The sequence below is a fragment of the Schistocerca cancellata genome, chromosome 4, assembly GCF_023864275.1.
Source record: "Schistocerca cancellata isolate TAMUIC-IGC-003103 chromosome 4, iqSchCanc2.1, whole genome shotgun sequence".
NCBI lineage: Eukaryota > Metazoa > Arthropoda > Insecta > Orthoptera > Acrididae > Schistocerca > Schistocerca cancellata.
The window spans coordinates 931,432,871-931,451,862 of NC_064629.1; the positions used below are offsets into that span (position 1 = coordinate 931,432,871).

The following is an 18,992-nucleotide window of genomic DNA, read 5'->3' on the forward strand; positions in this document are numbered from 1 at the left end:
GATTGCATTTCCAGAACTTCGTGGGTCAATAATTATCAATCTTATCAAACTATATTTTAAGAAAAACGTATTCTAGTAAGCTCAAAATAAGTGTACCGCCTTTCACGAGCATCATTACATGCCCAGTGACCGGTTAACTAACTCGATCGTGGAAAGATTGTATCACATGCAGTGAAACAAACCGGCAATTCACGCAAAGCACTTCTGGTCTGGTACCGACAGGAGTAATATGAGCGGCAACAGGTCTTGCAATGAATAAGGAAAGAGAATTGCGGTTAGGCTGCTACGAACAGTATAGTGAATGTATTATTGTAGCCAAAATAGACACTAATCCAACACTGGCCACAGTTTGAAAAACGTTAAGTTTCACCGCGAAGAGCTCCTGGCGAATATTCTTCATTGAGCAACCAGTTGCGATTCAACGACGATTATCAGGTTCATACAACATTTACATTATACTAGGCGGTATTAAATGAAAGGCATCAAATAATAAGACCAATGCAATACTCACTGTTGTGAGCTAGTAATATAAATTACATCGTCAATCGTAAAAATGTGCCAAAGAGTGTACTGATTCATGTTACATAAACAGTCAACATTTACGTTACGGGGGCATTCTACATGCTGCAATATTGAAGAATTCGTGGATTTTTTGATTTGTCGCAATTTATCGTCAGGATGAACAAACTTCACGAGTTTTGTATAGCTTCCAACACGAATATGTAACAGCGAATTGATTATTGAAGAGGAGCCTGATGGACTTAAAAAAAGATAACTTGACGGTTCAGTATGAACCGGTATAAATATAATTCAACAAGTAGCTGCGAACACAGTAAACGCACTCGGTTTTGACGTTTCGTGAGAATACATTAAATGCATTCACAGTTTCGAATACAAACAACCATCTGCTGTATAAGGGAATGACGACCGCTTTACGCGAGCGGTCACCTTAACCGCTTGCGCTATCCGTGCACGATTCGTGGCAACACCCAAACATCCGAACGTCGTCGTTCTTACGTCACAATCTGTGCTCGTACATTCCAGCACAGGGCAGGACGTTGTAATTGAAAGTGCCTATGAAGAACGATGTAATGTTCGTTCGGAGCCTTTACTTAGAAAATGGTGTAAGTCTGTAGTTGTGCTCTCACTAAGACGATTCTCCGAGAATGGCAAATGAGATTGAGCAGCAGGTGGCTCAGCCTTAATTGCCTCCCAATTATGCTACCAGCAAAACAATAACGTATTGTGTATTTACCTATCAGCCTGGATCGACGAATAGCTGTGAATACAATTATTTCTGTGACCCTTCAACGAGAGAGCTCTCTGAAAAAATGAGATCGTGTAATTTCTGTGTTTTTTTAGTAAACGTCAGTGTATTAAAATAGTAGCCTCGGTAGTTTGAATACTACCACCGCGCAGCCTCACGACGAGAAACTCGTAAAGTAGCGCCGCCAGATAAGGATAAGTTCAAAATGGTTCAAATGGCTCTGAGCACTATGGGACTCAACATCTGAGGTCATCAGTCCCCTAGAACTTAGAACTACTTAAACCTAACTAACCTAAGGACATCACACACATCCGTGCCCGAGGCAGGATTCGAACCTGCGACCGTAGCCGTCGCGCGGCTCCAAACTGAAGCGCCTAGAACCACACGGCCACATCGGCCGGCTAAGGATAAGTACGAATACGCGCATCGCGCCATGACGAGAAAAACATTTATCTGCGCCGGGATGAAAGTGTCAAATATACGTAGCCATCAAAATGGTCTCTGTGACGGAGGTGCATTACAAGCAGAGAACTGTCACTGAGTTTCTTTTCGAGGAAGCCCCGAGCATCACAGAGATTCATAGCACTTGCAGAATATTTACAGTGACCTGGCAGGACAGAAGCACGGAAAGTCGTTTGGTGAGGCGTCTGTTATCCACGCAAACTTGTTCGATCTCCCGTGTGCCGGCCGGCAGCACACAGCGGTGACTCCTCGAATGTTGGAACGTGCGGACAGTCTCATTTGAGGTGATCAACGGTCACAAACACCTCGCTACACCACTCGACGTCTCTGTTGGTAGTGCTGACACACGCCTCCACCAGTTGGGGTACTCAGGCGTGTGTACTCGCTGGGTTCCTCGCTACCTAACAGGAGACCATAAAGAGCAACGAAGGACCATCTGTACGGGATTGCTTGCGCTTTACGAGGATGATCGTGACAATTTTTTTTATCGAACGTCGTCACAGACGATGAAACATGGATGCATCACTTCGAACCGGAAACATAACGGCAATCCGTGGAATGAAACCACACAACCTCTCCCCCCAAAGAAGTAGTTCAGAGCCGGCATAGTCATGGCGACAATTTTCTGGGACTCTGAATGGGTTATTCTGTTTGATGTCCTCCCTCGCTGTGCAACGATCAACTCTGAAAAGTATTGTGCTACCCTCATGGAAATTGAAGAAACGATTTCAGCGTGTTAGTCGCCACAAAAATGAAAATGAACTCGCCGTTCTCCTCGACAGCGCAAAGCTTCACGTCTGCGCACCCGAGAGCAGATCACAGATTTTCATTGGACTGTTCTTCGTCGTTCATACTACAGTCCGGATTTCCCACCTTCCGACTAACGCCATTTTGGCCCAATGAAGGATGCAGTACGCGGGAAGCAGAAGGTTACTGATACAGCGAGACGTCGGCTTAGACGTCGATCAGTAGAGTGGTATCATGCGGGCGTACAGACTCCCCCAGTACGGTGGCGCAAGCCTGTCGCATTGAACGGGGATACAATTGAAAAAGAGGGCCGAATAATATGGTCTATAAAAGCAACCTGCTCCCACAAAAATAATCTTCTGCTTTGCTTATTCAACGCCCCTCGTACAAGGGCTACAAAATTAATTCAATTTTCGCGAATTAGCTAATACATTTTTTTTTTTTTTTTGTTACAGCTAATACTTCTTGTCGGATTCGTGATCTTAGTTAATTTAGTTAAAATCCAGGTGTAATAAGTGGTCGTTTCCAAAATACTGTAAGACAGTGTGCACAGGTGAACAAAATAAAACTTTCCCAGCATTAACAATAAACCTTGTTCAACATAAATACTGAAGAGGAACATTTCAAGGCATTGTTATTATGTCGCGACAGGGGATTTACGCAGCCTGCCTCATAATTTATAAAGAACTAGCTGAGAGACCTGGCATTGCCTGAGAACTTGTTTATTCCGAGCTTTTACTAGTCCATCTCCTCTTCCCCCCCCCCTGACCATCTGCTCCTCCCCTTTTTCTGTCCATCCCTTCCTCTTTCCCTTATCCGTCTATGTCCTCCTCTTTCCATCTCCTCCTCCTTCCTCTCTCTGTCCATCTCCTGCTCTTTCCTTTTTCTGCCTGTGTCTTCCTCTCCCCTCTCTCTGTCCATTTCATCATATTCCTATCTGTGCGCATCTCCTCCTTCCCCCCCCCCCCCCCCCTCGCTTTCTGTCCATCTCATCGTTCTCCCTCTTCTTTCCACGTCATCACACTCCTCCCAATAGGAGGCTGGTGGTTCTTACCCCTACAATTGTAAATAATATGTGTACCGAATTTGATTGAAATCGTTCCATGGGTTTAGGATGGGCTTTGGGCTTTCTACCCGTGGCGTTTCTCGCATACACACGTCAGCTATATTTCACGCATATTCACTATATCTCACGCGTATTTGTACACATACGAGTTGCATTCAAGTTCTAAGGCCTCCGATTTTTTTTCTCCGGACTGGAAAGAGATAGAAACATGCGCATTGTTTCAGAATGAGGCCGCGTTCATTGTCAATACGTCCCAGAGATGGCAACACCGTACGCCAGATGGAATTTTACCGACAGCGGCGAGAATGAGAACTTTTTTAAATACTTAAAATGGGGACGTTTTCCTTACTTGAACAGCGTGCAATCATTAGTTTTCTGAATTTGCGTGGTGTGAAACCAATTGAAATTCATCGACAGTTGAAGGAGACATGTGGTGATGGAGTTACGGATGTGTCGAAAGTGCGTTCGTGGGTGCGACAGTTTAATGAAGGCAGAACATCGTGTGATGACAAACCGAAACAACCTCGGGCTCGCACAAGCTGGTCTGACGACATGATCGAGAAAGTGGAGAGAATTGTTTTGGGGGATCGCCGAATGACTGTTGAACAGATCGCCTCCAGAGTTGGCATTTTTGTGGGTTCTGTGCACACAATCCTGCATGACGACCTGCAAATGCGAAAAGTGTCATCCAGGTGGGTGCCACGAATGCTGACGGACGACCACACGGCTGCCCGTGTGGCATGTTGCCGAGCAATGTTGACGCTCAACGACAGCATGAATGGGACTTTCTTTTCGTCGGTTGTGACAATGGATGAGACGTGGATGCCATTTTTCAATCCAGAAACAAAGCGCCAGTCAGCTCAATGGAAGCACACAGATTCACCGCCACCAAAAAAATTTCGGGTAACCGCCAGTGCTGAAAAAATGATGGTGTCTATGTTCTGGGACAGCGAGGGCGTAATCCTTAACCATTGCGTTCCAAAGGGCACTACGGTAACAGGTGCATCCTACGAAAATGTTTTGAAGAACAAATTCCTTCCTGCACTGCAACAAAAACGTCCGGGAAGGGCTGCGCGTCTGCTGTTTCACCAAGCAACGCACCCGCACATCGAGCTAACGTTACGCAACAGTTTCTTCGTGATAACAACTATGAAGTGATTCCTCATGCTCCCTACTCACCTGACCTGGCTCCTAGTGACTTTTGGCTTTTTCCAAAAATGAAAGACACTCTCCGTGTCCGCACATTCACCAGCCGTGCCGCGGTTCTAGGCGCTCGGTTCGGAGCCTTTATTGTATGATTATATGATAGCGGAACAAACACTGGTAGCAGTTACTTCTGTAAAATATCTGGGAGTATGCGTGCGGAACGATTTGAAGTGGAATGATCATATAAAATTAATTGTTGGTAAGGCGGGTACCAGGTTGAGATTCATTGGGAGAGTCCTTAGAAAATGTAGTCCATCAACAAAGGAGGTGGCTTACAAAACACTCGTTCGACCTTTACTTGAGTATTGCTCATCAGTGTGGGATCCGTACCAGATCGGGTTGACGGAGGAGATAGAGAAGATCCAAAGAAGAGCGGCGCGTTTCGTCACAGGGTTATTTGGTAACCGTGATAGCGTTACGGAGATGTTTAACAAACTCAAGTGGCAGACTCTGCAGGAGAGGCGCTCTGCATCGCGGTGTAGCTTGCTCACCAGGTTTCGAGAGGGTGCGTTTCTGGATGAGGTATCGAATATATTGCTTCCCCCTACTTATACCTCCCGAGGAGATCACGAATGTAAAATTAGAGAGATTAGAGCGCGCACAGAGGCTTTCAGACAGTCGTTCTTCCCGCGAACCATACGCGACTGGAACAGGAAAGGGTGGTAATGACAGTGGCACGTAAAGTGCCCTCCGCCACACACCCTTGGGTGGCTTGCGGAGTATAAATGTAGATGTAGATGTAGACTGCTGCGGTCGCAGGTTCGAATCCTGCCTCGGGCATGGATGTGTGTGATGTCCTTAGGTTAGTTAGGTTTAAGTGGTTCTAAGTTCTAGGGGACTGATGACCACAGATGTTAAGTCCCATAGTGCTCAGAGCCATTTGAACCATTTTTGAACCAGCCGTGCTGCTATTGCCTCAGCGATTTTCCAGTGGTCATAACAGACTCCTAAAGAAGCCTTCGCCGCTGCCATGGAATCATGGCGTCGGCGTTGTGAAAAATGTGTACGTCTGCAGGACGATTACGTCGAGAAGTAACGCCAGTTTCATAGATTTCGGGTGAGTAGTTAAATAGAAAAAAAATCGGAGGCCTTAGAACTTGAATGCACCTCGTATTTCACCTGTACGTTTAGCGAATTTCACCTTGCAGTTTAATTTCCACGCAGCTTATTGTTCATGACATCGTATCTCCTGAACCATGTGTTGTACAGTGATATAATTTTTGCAGGTATATCCAGCGGTAGAAGGTATCAGATAGATGATATAATGGTAAGACAGAGATTTAGGAACCAGGCTTTAAATTGTAAGACATTTCCAGGGGCAGATGGGGACTCTGACCACAATCTATTGGTTATGACCTGTAGATTAAAACTGAAGAAACTGCAAAAAGGTGGGAATTTAAGGAGATGGGACCTGGATAAACTGAAAGAACCAGAGGTTGTACAGAGTTTTAGGGAGAGCATAAGGGAACAATTGACAGGAATGGGGGAAAGAAATACAGTAGAAGAAGAATGGGTAGCTTTGAGGGATGAAGTAGTGAAGGCAGCAGAGGATCAAGTAGGTAAAAAGACCAGGGCTCTTAGAAATCCTTGGGTAACAGAAGAAATATTGAATTTACTTGATGAAAGGAGGAAATATAAAAATGCCGTTAATGACGCAGGCAAAAAGGAATACAAACGTCTCAAAAATGCGATCGACAGGAAGTGCAAAATGGCTAAGCAGGGATGGCTAGAGGACAAATGTAAGGATGTAGAGGCTTATCTCACTAGGGGTAAGATAGATACTGCCTACAGGAAAATTAGAGAGACCTTTGGAGATAAGAGAACCACTTGTATGAACATCAAGAGCTCAGATGGAAACCCGGTTCTGAGCAAAGAAGGGAAAGCAGAAAGGTGGAAGGAGTATATAGGGGGTCTGTACAAGGGCGATGTACTTGAGGACAATATTATGGAAATGGAAGAGGATGTAGAAGAAGATGAAATGGGAGATACGATACTGCGTGAAGAGTTTGACAGAGCACTGAAAGACCTGAGTCGAAACAAGGCCCCCGGAGTAGACAACATTCCATTGGAACTACTGACGGCCTTGGGAGAGCCAGTCCTGACAAAACTCTACCATCTGGTGAGCAAGATGTATGAAACAGGCGAAATACCCTCAGACTTCAAGAAGAATATAATAATTCCAATCCCAAAGAAAGCAGGTGTTGACAGATGTGAAAATTACCGAACTATCAGTTTAATAAGTCACAGCTGAAAAATACTACGCGAATTCTTTACAGACGATTGGAAAAACTAATAGAAGCCGACCTCGAGGAAGATCGGTTTGGGTTCCGTAGAAATGTTGGAACACGTGAGGGAATACTGACCCTACGACTTATCTTAGAAGAAAGATTAAGGAAAGGCAAACCTACGTTTCTAGCATTTGTAGACTTAGAGAAAGCTTTTGACAATGTTGACTGGAATACTCTTTTTCAAATTCTGAAGGTGGCAGGGGTAAAATGCAGGGAGCGAAAGGCTATTTACAATTTGTACAGAAAGCAGATGGCAGTTATAAGAGTCGAGGGACATGAAAGGGAAGCAGTGGTTGGGAAGGGAGTAAGACAGGGTTGTAGCCTCTCCCCGATGTTATTCAATCTGTATATTGAGCAAGCAGTAAAGGAAACAAAAGAAAAATTCGGAGTAGGTATTAAAATCCATGGAGAAGAAATAAAAACCTTGTTTGCCGATGACATTGTAATTCTGTCAGAGACAGCAAAGGACCTGGAAGAGCAGTTCAACGGAATGGACAGTGTCTTGAAAGGAGGATATAAGATGAACATCAACAAAAGCAAAACGAGGATAATGGAATGTAGTCGAATTAAGTCGGGTGATGTTGAGGGTATTAGATTAGGAAATGAGACACTTAAAGTAGTAAAGGAGTTTTGCTATTTGGGGAGCAAAATAACTGATGATGGTCGAAGTAGAGAGGATATAAAATGTAGACTGGCAATGGCAAGGAAAGCATTTCTGAAGAAGAGAAATTTGTTAACATCGAGTATAGATTTAAGTGTCAGGAAGTCATTTCTGAAAGTATTTGTATGGAGTGTAGCCATTTATGGAAGTGAAACATGGACGGTAAATAGTTTGGACAAGAAGAGAATAGAAGCTTTCGAAATGTGGTGCTACAGAAGAATGCTGAAGATTAGATGGGTAGATCACATAACTAATGAGGAAGTATTGAATAGGATTGGGGAGAAGAGAAGTTTGTGGCACAACTTGACCAGAAGAAGGGATCGGTTGGTAGGACATATTCTGAGGCATCAAGGGATCACCAATTTAGTATTGGAGGGCAGCGTGGAGGGTAAAAATCGTAGGGGGAGACCAAGAGATGAATACACTAAGCAGATTCAGAAGGATGTAGGTTGTAGTAGGTACTGGGAGATGAAGAAGCTTGCACAGGATAGAGTAGCATGGAGAGCTGCGTCAAACCAGTCTCAGGACTGAAGACCACAACAACACATCCAGCGGTTTATGTGCCTACTGTCTGCCAAATGTGTAATGAATAGAGAATTAATAAGGTAAAACACCATGCATTATTGCAGCGGTTCCTCACGCATCTCATGAACTGTATGTCGTACAATGATATGTTTGTTGTTTTTTTTTGGTATATTTAACAGCACCGTCTGCGAAATGTGTTGAGAATAGATTTCGTACTAAATAAGTAATAATTAAAACCTAGTGCTCCATGTCTCTGTTTTACTGCATGAACAGCGAAAATGTTTTTAAGCGACAAAATTTTTACCTTTCGTCATTCTGTGCGGGTCGTCCGCGTGAGGAAGTTTCTTGAAGATTCGAAATAATGTGTATAGTTTGCTGCAAGCTTCTAAATGCTCTCATTCTCAAATACTGGATGCTCTGCTTTTTCACTCCCACCTCCACCTCTTTAATAGACGGATGGTTCTTACCGTCACAGTGATTCTTTACAGACAGTAAATGATTCGTGTACGAAGTTTGGTTGGAATCGGTCCAGTGGTTTAGGAGGAGATGTGGAACACACACACATATACATACATACGTACATCCATTTTTATAATTGGTATGGATGTTACTTAAATTCCTTTTGAAAGTGCAGTTATCGACGAATCGGAAGGCACTGGATGTGAAACATGTTGCTAGAGCGCTATAGACCGCAGATGGAATCGACTTCATCTCTGACAGTTATCCCGCGTCCGGCCATCCTGATTTAGGTTTTCCGTGATTTCCCTAAATCACTCCAGGCAAATGCCGGGATGGTTCCTCTGAAAGGGCACGGCCGACTTCCTTCCCTAATCCGATGAGACCGATGACCACGCTGTCTGGTCTCCTTCCCCAAACCAACCAACCAATCTGACAGCTCCTCCTGGTTATTCATTTCCCTGGTCACTTGTTTCAGCTTGCTACTCTACCTCAAGGTGCGTGTATTCCAAAAGCATTTTTTTTTCCTTTTCATGCGAACAAAATTAATGGAGAGAGAAGTGCAGTAACTTTTTGGTCATTCATTAATTCACCATCAATTGACTAAAACGCAATAGACAGCTTTACATTACGCCGTCAGCGATATACAGTAGGAGGGTGCCACATTACCCAATCCAATCCCTTTTCCACCAAAACTGCGCAGGTCACTGACATCACATTCAGAAATTAAACACACGGGAACGACATAAAATCTCACTTAACAACTGCTAAGAAGTACTCATTCAAGAAACTGGAAGTATCCAAACTACAGTACGTAAACTCATACTAAGTAAAGTTATTTTGTCTATCCACGTCAGAGAACCGAACATGAAATTCTGGGAAGGTAGAGCCAGTATGTAAACGGCAAAAACAGCAGCGATCGCATTGGAGGAAGTCACATTTCTCAGAAGAACGCTACAGCTGCCATACAGGGTGAAAAGAGTCAGTTTCCATTCTAACAGCGTAGAACAATGTGCAGAGATTCTGTCCATAGGCGTGACTTGCGTTAGTATGATTAGTAACTCATTTATGCTTCCATGTAGCGTTACACAGCAGTCCAGCTTGTTAAACCCGAGAACACAATGTATCCCTTAGGATGGCTCCACTGCACTTACACGTGGCACACACATTTAATGTTTGTTTTTAACTCGCCGCATTTAAAGTTAAGCATTAATTTTATACCGTCAGAACAATATTTTTAATAATCTGCGATTTTTCCATCCCCTGCAGCGCGGAAACAAGAAGTCCTAGAGAAAAATGAGTAAAAACTATTTTGTAGGAAATTCAATGTAGCTTAATTTAGAAAAAATTAATTTTAAACCCCCCCCCCCCCCCCCCACCCCAACGCTCATACCCTACCGGTCAGGATTTTGAGCATGTTGTTCAGGACACACACTCCTACCGACTGCACGGCATTTTTCCACAATTCGCTTTTTTTTTTTGTCTTCGTGGACAGTATACGGCGGGAGAGACTGTTTGGCGACGTGAGAGCAGCAGCGTGGAAGCGGGCAATCACCTTGAGCGGCTCCGAACAATGGCAACTCCAAGTGTGAGGACGTGCGCCGCCTCCAAACGATATTGTCCTTGCTCAAGGCGCTCCTTATTACTACCACACTTGAGCTCATTCAGGCCCGCAGCGTCCGCCTTACGTAACGTTTATGCGCCATATCGAATGTCGGGGGGTTCGCTGTCCACTCCTCAGTACCAGACCTGTCGCAATCGGAAGTTTTCAGTTTTCGTGAGGTACGTTAAACATTTTCACTCTAACCGAACGCAGATCCTACGAGATCGACGTTCCTGCGCGACATGTGATTAAAGGTAGCATATTATACCCGGTAAGCCGGCTACTACAGGCCTCCGCAAATATACCCAGAACGATTAAATATATGGTGTACCGAATTTCCTCACGTACGTAATAATGTTTATAGCTGCCGAACAATGACACAGACATTTTTTTTTTTTTTTTTTTTTTACTAGTGCCACATACTTCTTTCTGTGGCACTGCAACGAGATTTCAAAGAAGACTTCAATCACATAACACGAAATGAACTTCATCAAATAGTAATAAGACAACAGCGCCTCTTCTCCTGACAGACGGACAACAGCGTGCGGTTTTTGTAAACACCAGTCGAAGAACTGTAATTTCCTGAAAAAACGGGGCATTTATATAGCCAATTTAACATTGTCGAGATATGGCGGTACGACTTCCCTTAAGGCCTCTGAACCGTGTAAATTATACCTTAGTATTGTGCATTTCCGGTAGTGTTTCCCGTACTTCGACAAACGCGAGTTTGGGGACTGTTTCCGAACGTGGAAGTCTATGGTAAGCTGTCCCCTTTCAGACAACACACACAATGATGTGGCCGTGCGGTTCTAGGCGCTCCAGTCCGGAGCCGCGCTGCTGCTCCGGTCGCAGGTTCGAATCCTGCCTCGGGCATGGATGTGTGTGATGTCCTTAGGTTAGTTAGGTTTAAGTAGTTCTAAGTTCTAGGGGACTGATCAGCACAGCAGTTAAGTCCCATAGTGCTCAGAGCCATTTGAACCATTTTTTGAATTGAACTGCGGCGGACAACGCGTTTGACAGCCCTGCATTTACAATTGTGTCCTAACCTAACCACAATCTCTTGATGTGCAATGTATCCAAGAAAACGGCTGTCAGCAACCTGCGGCAGAACTATTAATCGCGCTCGCTTTGCTCACGGCGTAATACCAGCTGGCCTGTAAGAGCAAAGTCAAGACCGAAAAAGTTTAGTTTCGGCGCTAAAAGCGAATTTTAACTTCTCGCTTTAGCTACGCGATACCGACCGATGAGCTGTCCTCGTTGGAAGTGATGTACAGGTTACAGGCGACACGGATTCCATAAGAAAAAATGATAGGAAGAAAAATAAGAGCAAATAAAAAAGTCAAGATGACGAAAATGATGTAACAAAAGATTAAAAGTAAAACATTGATTAAAACTACCTAACTGAATATAATAATAAGTCATTTTGGTAAAGATTTAAAAAAAAAAGAAAAAAATGTTACCGCCTGGCGTTATTCGAACACCGCGGCATCCGGCATCGTGAACTGTGACGTCACCACCAGGCTACGCAAGACCTTCGCATTCTGCTAATATATTTATTTATCTAGAGAACCAGTTGCAACGATAATTTTCTACCTACAAAAAATTAGGTTTTACGTATGAAGTTTACCTACTGTAGGCCGATCTCTGCAATGGCGATTGTATGTGAAGGCGAATCGTGTGTCTTGTGCGGAAGAATCCAGTAGTCTTTGGCTAGTGGTGTGTGTGTGTGTGTGTGTGTGTGATAAAATGCGAGGTAAAAGGGCCGGTCTCAGGATTCGGGATCCAGACGCAACAAGGAAGGAAAAAAAAAAGAAAGAAAGAAAACCACGCACGTAATTGGAAGTTAACTGACCATTTGCTGTGGCAGTTTGACAACGACGAACAGTTCAGGAGCGACGCTGAACGCCTTTGATTGGAGGAAGCACCTCCAACATGTGAAGTGTCAACTGTCAAGTAACTTTAATCAGACTGTGTTTGAATAAATTTCCCACGAGAGTCAAACAACACAGGATTCTACTGCTATTGCAGTGCACAATCCATAAAGTACCTCTACAGTTTCTGGTGCTTTAATTTGGCCGGGCGTTACAATAATTTAAATCACTGTCATTTTTGTGCCCCATACTCAAACTGTTGTGAAACGAAGTGTAATGAAACGGTGTGCTCTCGTCGATGCTACAAGAAATTACTTGTGTATTCAAATAGCTCCGGCGACCATAATTTGGCTTTTTGGTCAATTCAAGAACATTGAAATCTAGATATGTATGTACTTTTATTATACAGGGCTTCTATAAACGAGTCATTCATTTCCAAAGTCATACATACATATATATATACAGGGTGTTACAAAAAGGTACGGCCAAACTTTCAGGAAACATTCCTCACACACAAAGAAAGAAAATGTTATGTGAACATGTGTCCAGAAACGCTTACTTTCCATGTTAGAGCTCATTTTATTACTTCTCTTCAAATCACATTAATCATGGAATGGAAACACACAGCAACAGAACGTACCAGCGTGACTTCAAACACTTTGTTACAGGAAATGTTCAAAATGTCCTCCGTTAGCGAGGATACATGCATCCACCCTCCGTCGCATGGAATCCCTGATGCGCTGATGCAGCCCTGGAGAATGACGTATTGTATCACAGCCGTCCACAAAACGAGCACGAAGAGTCTCTTACATTTGTTACCGGGGTTGCGTAGACAAGAGCTTTCAAATGCCCCCGTAAATGAAAGTCAAGAGGGTTGAGGTCAGGAGAGCATGGAGGCCATGGAATTGCTCCGCCTCTACCAATCCATCGGTCACCGAATCTGTTGTTGAGAAGCGTACGAAATGAGGATTGACACATTGTTGGATGAACCATTCGCAGAAGTGTACCCGTGGAGGCCAATCAGCTGCTGACAGTCCCTGCACACGCTGTACATGGTACGGAAACAACTGGTTCTCCCGTAGCACTCTCCATACAGTGACGTGGTCAACGTTACCTTGTACAGCAGCAACTGCTCTGACGCTGACATTAGGGTTATCGTCAACTGCACGAAGAATTGCCTCGTCGATTGCAGGTGTCCTCGTCGTTATAGGTCTTCCCCAGTTGCGAGTCATAGGCTGGAATGTTCCGTGCTCCCTAAGACGCCGATCAATTGCTTCGAACGTCTTCCTGTCGGGACACCTTCGTTCTGGAAATCTGTCTCGATACAAACGTACCGCGCCACGGCTATTGCCCCGTGCTAATCCATATATCAAATGGGCATCTGCCAACTCCGCATTTGTAAACACTGCACTGACTGCAAAACCACGTTCGTGATGAACCCTAACCTGTTGATGCCACGTACTGATGTTCTTGATGCTAGTACTGTAGAGCAATGAGTCGCATGTCAACACAAGCACCGAAGTCAACATTACCTTCCTTCAATTGGGCCAACTGGCGGTGAATCGAGGAAGTACAGTACATACTGACGAAACTAAAATGAGTTCTAACATGGAAATTAAGCGTTTCCGGACACATGTCCACATAACATCTTTTCTTTATTTGTGTGTGAGGAATGTTTCCTGAAAGTTTGGCCGTACCTTTTTGTAACACCCTGTATATATGACTGACACATGAACAAAACCGTATACTCAACGAATTTGCATTGTGTTCACCAGTTAGCGTTATGAATGCGGTGCCTTGCCAGAATGACGACGGATCAAGAAAAGAATTGTTGTGTGTTGAAATACTGTATACGAATTGTTTATATGTACAGAAGCGCAGTGCGTATTCAGAAGAAAAAAATGGTTCAAATGGCTCTGAAGACTGTGGGACTCAACTGCTGTGGTCATAAGTCCCCTAGAATTTAGAACTACTTAAACCTATCCAACCTAAGGACAACACACACATCCATGCCCGAGGCAGGATTCGAACCTGCGACCGTAGCGGTCGCGCGGTTCCAGACTGTAGCGCCTAGAACCGCTCGGCCACTCCGGCCTGCGCATTCAGAAGAATTATGGAGAAAAAAACACCGTGTAAATAGAGCATTGTACGTTGGTATCGACATCTTTGGGACAGTGGTTGCCGAGTAAAGTACCGGCCGACCAAGTGCGCCGGAAGCAGCCGTGGAGAAGGTGAGGGAAATTTTCATACATAGTCAAAAAAATGAACGATCCTTGCAAGCCGCGAACTGGGAATACCCCAGCAAACTGTGTTGAAGATTCTGCGACGGCAGTTGCATTTCGAACCGTACCGTTTGCTGCTCGTGCATCAATTAGAGCCGGAAATTTATGGCCTGCGCCTTCAGTTTTGTATCACAATGCAGGAAGCAATTGAGGATGAACATTTCGCCTCCAGGCTGATACTTAGCGTCGAAGCAACTTTCCGTTTATCTGAAAAGGTTAATCGCCACAATGCGAGTGTGTGGGACACTGAACATCCTCATGAAACTGTGGTGCATGAACGGAGATTTGACGAAGGTCAATGTTTTTTGAGCAACGTCAGAGACGAAGCTGTCTGGCCCGTTTGTCTTCAGTCAGAAGACTGTGACTGGTATCTCTTACCTTGATATGTCGCAGGTATGGCAGTTTCCACAAATGATGCTGATTCCGAGAATTTCACCTTCCAACAAGACAGGACACTCCATCATTGGTGCACAGATGTTCGTCACTACCTAAACAACAATCTTCCACGTCATTGGAATGGTGGTGAAGATGATGTGGTTCTGTTTTGTTGGCTTTCCAGGTCTCATGACCTAACGCCTGGTGACTCTCCCTTTGAGGGTACAGTAACGACCGTGTTTACGTATCCGCACTGCCAAGAACACTGCCACAGTTCAGAGAGCGGCTTCAAATGGCTCTGAGCACTATGGGACTTGACATCTGAGGTCATCAGTCTCCTAGACTTAGAACTACTTAAACCTAACTAACCTAAGGACATCACACACATCCATGCCCGAGGCAGGATTCGAACCTGCGACCGTAGCGGTCGCGCGGCTCCAGACTGTAGAGCCTAGAACCGCTTGGCCACTTCGGCCGGCTCAGAGAACACATCAGTGATGCTGTGATCACCATTGACAGGATGTTGCTACATAAGGTACGGAACGAACTTGACTATCGCTTGGATAATGCGTGTCTGCTACTAACTTGGGTTCACTCCCATCACAACTACCGTACTGCCTCTCTTCCATGTCCTAGGATGATTAGGCCTATAATTACTTTAGTGCGGATTTTGTGGAAGTTGCAAGTGCGGGTAATGTTTTATACAAAATCATCGTTGCCAGTAGCTGTTTCTAAATCTCAATGTTAGTAAACTCATTTTATTTTTACGGTTTTACGGAAGTGATACTTGAATGGAATAAGAATATTCCTATAGCCTGATCACACATATGATCAGTATTGATCATACTATGCAGACTCTGAGGCCGGCCTTAGTATCCTTGACAACACTGATTGTATGGGTACAGGCAAGTTACAGTGCTCACCACTTCGTCTCCTACTACGGGAGACATTCACAGCTAGACGTAAATGCGGAGTTAGTTAATTTTTATCCGAAGGCTTGTTAACCTAGGTTACATTTGAAAATGAGCTAATCAGACGTTATGACCTCTGTAGATGTCTCCTGCAGTAGGAGACGAAGCGACGAGCACTGAAACATGCTTCGGATAAAGGCCCAGTGCCCATAAAATCAGTGTCACAGAAGACCAGTATTAACATTGTCTATGTTTAATAATATTGAGTAAATGCAGTTATGTTACATGTGGAATACCTATGCCTCGAATGTCATGATGGACAAGGGTGCCCATACGATAGTCTGTCGGGAGATTCTAGACCAGGGGGTTTGGAGTATTTTTAATATTTTTGAAGACGAATAATGACCTGCAAGTAGCCATAAAAACTTTCCAGTTCCGACCCCGTTAAAAACCTGGGTAATACCGACTTTTAAATCACTTTCTTTAAAGTAAAATTCCTGACTACACTACATACCTTCCTTTCCCTTGTCCTCAGGTATGTGCGCGCTTGCATGGCGAGGATGTTTCAGTGAGACTTCCCGACGTTGACCTCAGCAACATTTTGTGTCGTCATTGTGTTCCATATTCCTCGTGGATTCCAGTTCCGCGTCTTCATTTCATTGGAATAAAAAGACAGGCCTTTAAATAGTCACCACATTCATACACACAACAAAGCTCCACAGTATCGTCCGATGGGATTATTCCACGCTTCCATTATAACTAACTGAGAAATGCACCATTTTAAGAAAACAGTTCTGTTTTCCTATACTTTAAAAACATCTAAATCCCAGTTTCATTAGGTGTTTGAATGGCGGTGCCGACATGGCAGACCATTTTTGCACGAGAGCTGAAACCAGAGAAGGTAATGATTTTGGACGCTGAGGTCGATAATTTAACTCATTTCAAAGGTGTTCCATTGGGTTCAGGTCGGGACTCTGGGCATGTCAGTACATTTCAGGAATGTTATTGTCCACAAATCATTGCCTCACAGATGCTGCTTTATGACAGAGTGCGTTATCATTTGCTGTATGCACTACATAAGGCTGTAAAACGTGTTCGTACCCTTCTGCACTTAGTGTTTTGTTAAGCGCAACAAGGGGATCACACCTTAACCACGAAAATCACCCCCATACCATTACACCATCCCATCTGTACTTCACAATTGGCTCTACACACGACGGCACGGAACGTTCTCTAGGCATCCGCCAAACTCACACCCCCATTGGATTTCCACAAAGTGTAGTGTCGATTCGTCGCGCCATATCACTCGTTTCCAGTCATCCAGCCTTTACATTACCTCAAGTGTTGCTTATGAGGTTCTGCTCGACAATTAAACCCCATTCTTTTAACTCGCTTTGTACAGTCAGTGTAATAACTGGAACGCTGGTAGCACTGTGGAACTCGTGAGTAATTCTTTCCTCTGAATGTGTGTGATTTTTGACAGCCACCCTCAGCGGTCCCTGTCAGTCAGTATAAGAAGCCTCGGTTTAGCTGTGGTTGTCGACATTGGCAGCTTCGGAAGGCTCGAAATGCCCCTAACGAATTTGTTACTCAGGTGATGTTCACTGAGCAGTCACTGCGCAATCCTGGCCGACCTCTTCTGATGTTCCTGCTTCTCTTCTGATTATGTGATACTCCCCACCTGCTCTTATACTGGTGAGTCCACATCTCGTGACATCTAAGGGTCAATTATGCATTACATAGAGGTGTTAGTATACTTCTGATCAGATAGTGTGTTTACTGTCGGTAAACCTCCAACTGACTTCTGATTTCTCCGATATTTCTGTCGTCGTCATCCTACGAGATGTATGTGGGAGGAAGTTACCCGTTTCTTCACTCTACGTGGAGGATTCGCTCTAGCAGTTTCGATGGTAAACCTCTCAATGGTGTGCAATACCTCTCCTGTTGCGTCTGCCACTGGACACTGATCAGCATATATGCGAGACTCTCCCATTTGAGAAACGAACCTGTGACGTACGTGCCGATCTTCGTCAGACCTTCTCTCCCTGTTCTACTAATCCTACCTGAGCGGGCTTTCTCTTCAGAAAAAAAGAAATTTAGAGACTGTTCACAACGAAGGGATCGCAGGGAAGTAAACGTAAAGAGGACATCCCAGTCAGACTCGTTGTGAACTCCACAGGTAGCCTAGTGCGTAAGGTGTGCAATGCCAATATGACCAATAAAACGTATGCATTGATAATTCAGTGTGATTAGTTGCTAATGTAGACATATAGCTGTATACAAAAAGTAGCTTTTTCCTGTTATATTTCATCAAAATGAGTTCTGCTTTCGGCAAAAGTCAAAATTTTAATGTACGATGATGCAGTCAGTGGTTTACACGTCTGCAGGTGTTACATTCCTGACTGCGATGGCAGCCCTGTGGGGGCAGATTTCAGTCCCCACTGGTTGCAGAACGCAGTGCCGGTGGACACCCGTGGAGACCTGCTGAAGCCTGCACACTGCCGACGTTATATTCGCAACAGTTCTGTGGTAGCTGACATCTTCAACAGCACGTGCCCTGCCTCGCTCTTCACCAACACCACGGAGCGGTGTGATGAATGGGTGTATGAAGGATTTGAAACATCCATCCAGAGTGAGGTAACAAAAACATACATCTGGTGTCACAGTTGTACTCCAGTAATTAAATTTAATATAACACTCACCTCTTACAGTAAATCAAATAGTAATTAGGAAATTTATCTAAATAGAAATTTGCTCTGTGGGTATTCCTCTAACTAAACAGGTGATAATATGAGAGGGGAAAAAGACGTAAATTAATACTTGGTAGAAAATAACGAAACAAAAACCAAAATGTTGAATTCTGTGTTCAAATGCTCATTCGTAAAAGAAAATCGAGTAACGTTGCATCATTCAGTAACCGTAGTGCTCCAGAGATGGCTGTGTGCCGGACCGAGACTCGAACTCAGGACGGAGTTCGAGTCTCGGTTCGGCACACAGTTTTAATCTGCCAGCAAGTTTCGTATCGGCGCACACTCAGCTGCAGAGTGAAAATTTCATTCTGGAGTACTGGTGGTGTTAGAATGTAGCTTAAATCACTAAAACTCAGCAGGACCTCAGGGACTGACTGACTACCTGTCGAGTTCTGTACAGAATCTGTGAGTAAATTAGTTCTGCTCTTGAGCATAATTTAGCACAGGTCTCTTGAGCAGAGACATGCTCTGCTTCACTGGGAAAGGGGATAGATTAAATCCATCTACAAAACAGAAAGTGGG

General features: G+C 44.3%; 1 protein-coding gene across 1 annotated transcript in view; it reads left to right on the forward strand.

Annotated features, from left to right (window-relative positions):
- Nucleotides 1-18,992, forward strand: part of LOC126185127 (organic cation transporter protein-like) — a 480,435-nt gene that overhangs the window by 393,554 nt on the left and 67,889 nt on the right. Inside the window, exon 4 of the mRNA XM_049927950.1 lies at nt 18,108-18,357. Within this exon, the coding sequence (XP_049783907.1) occupies nt 18,108-18,357 (250 nt within the window). The remainder of the gene's footprint in view (nt 1-18,107; nt 18,358-18,992) is intronic.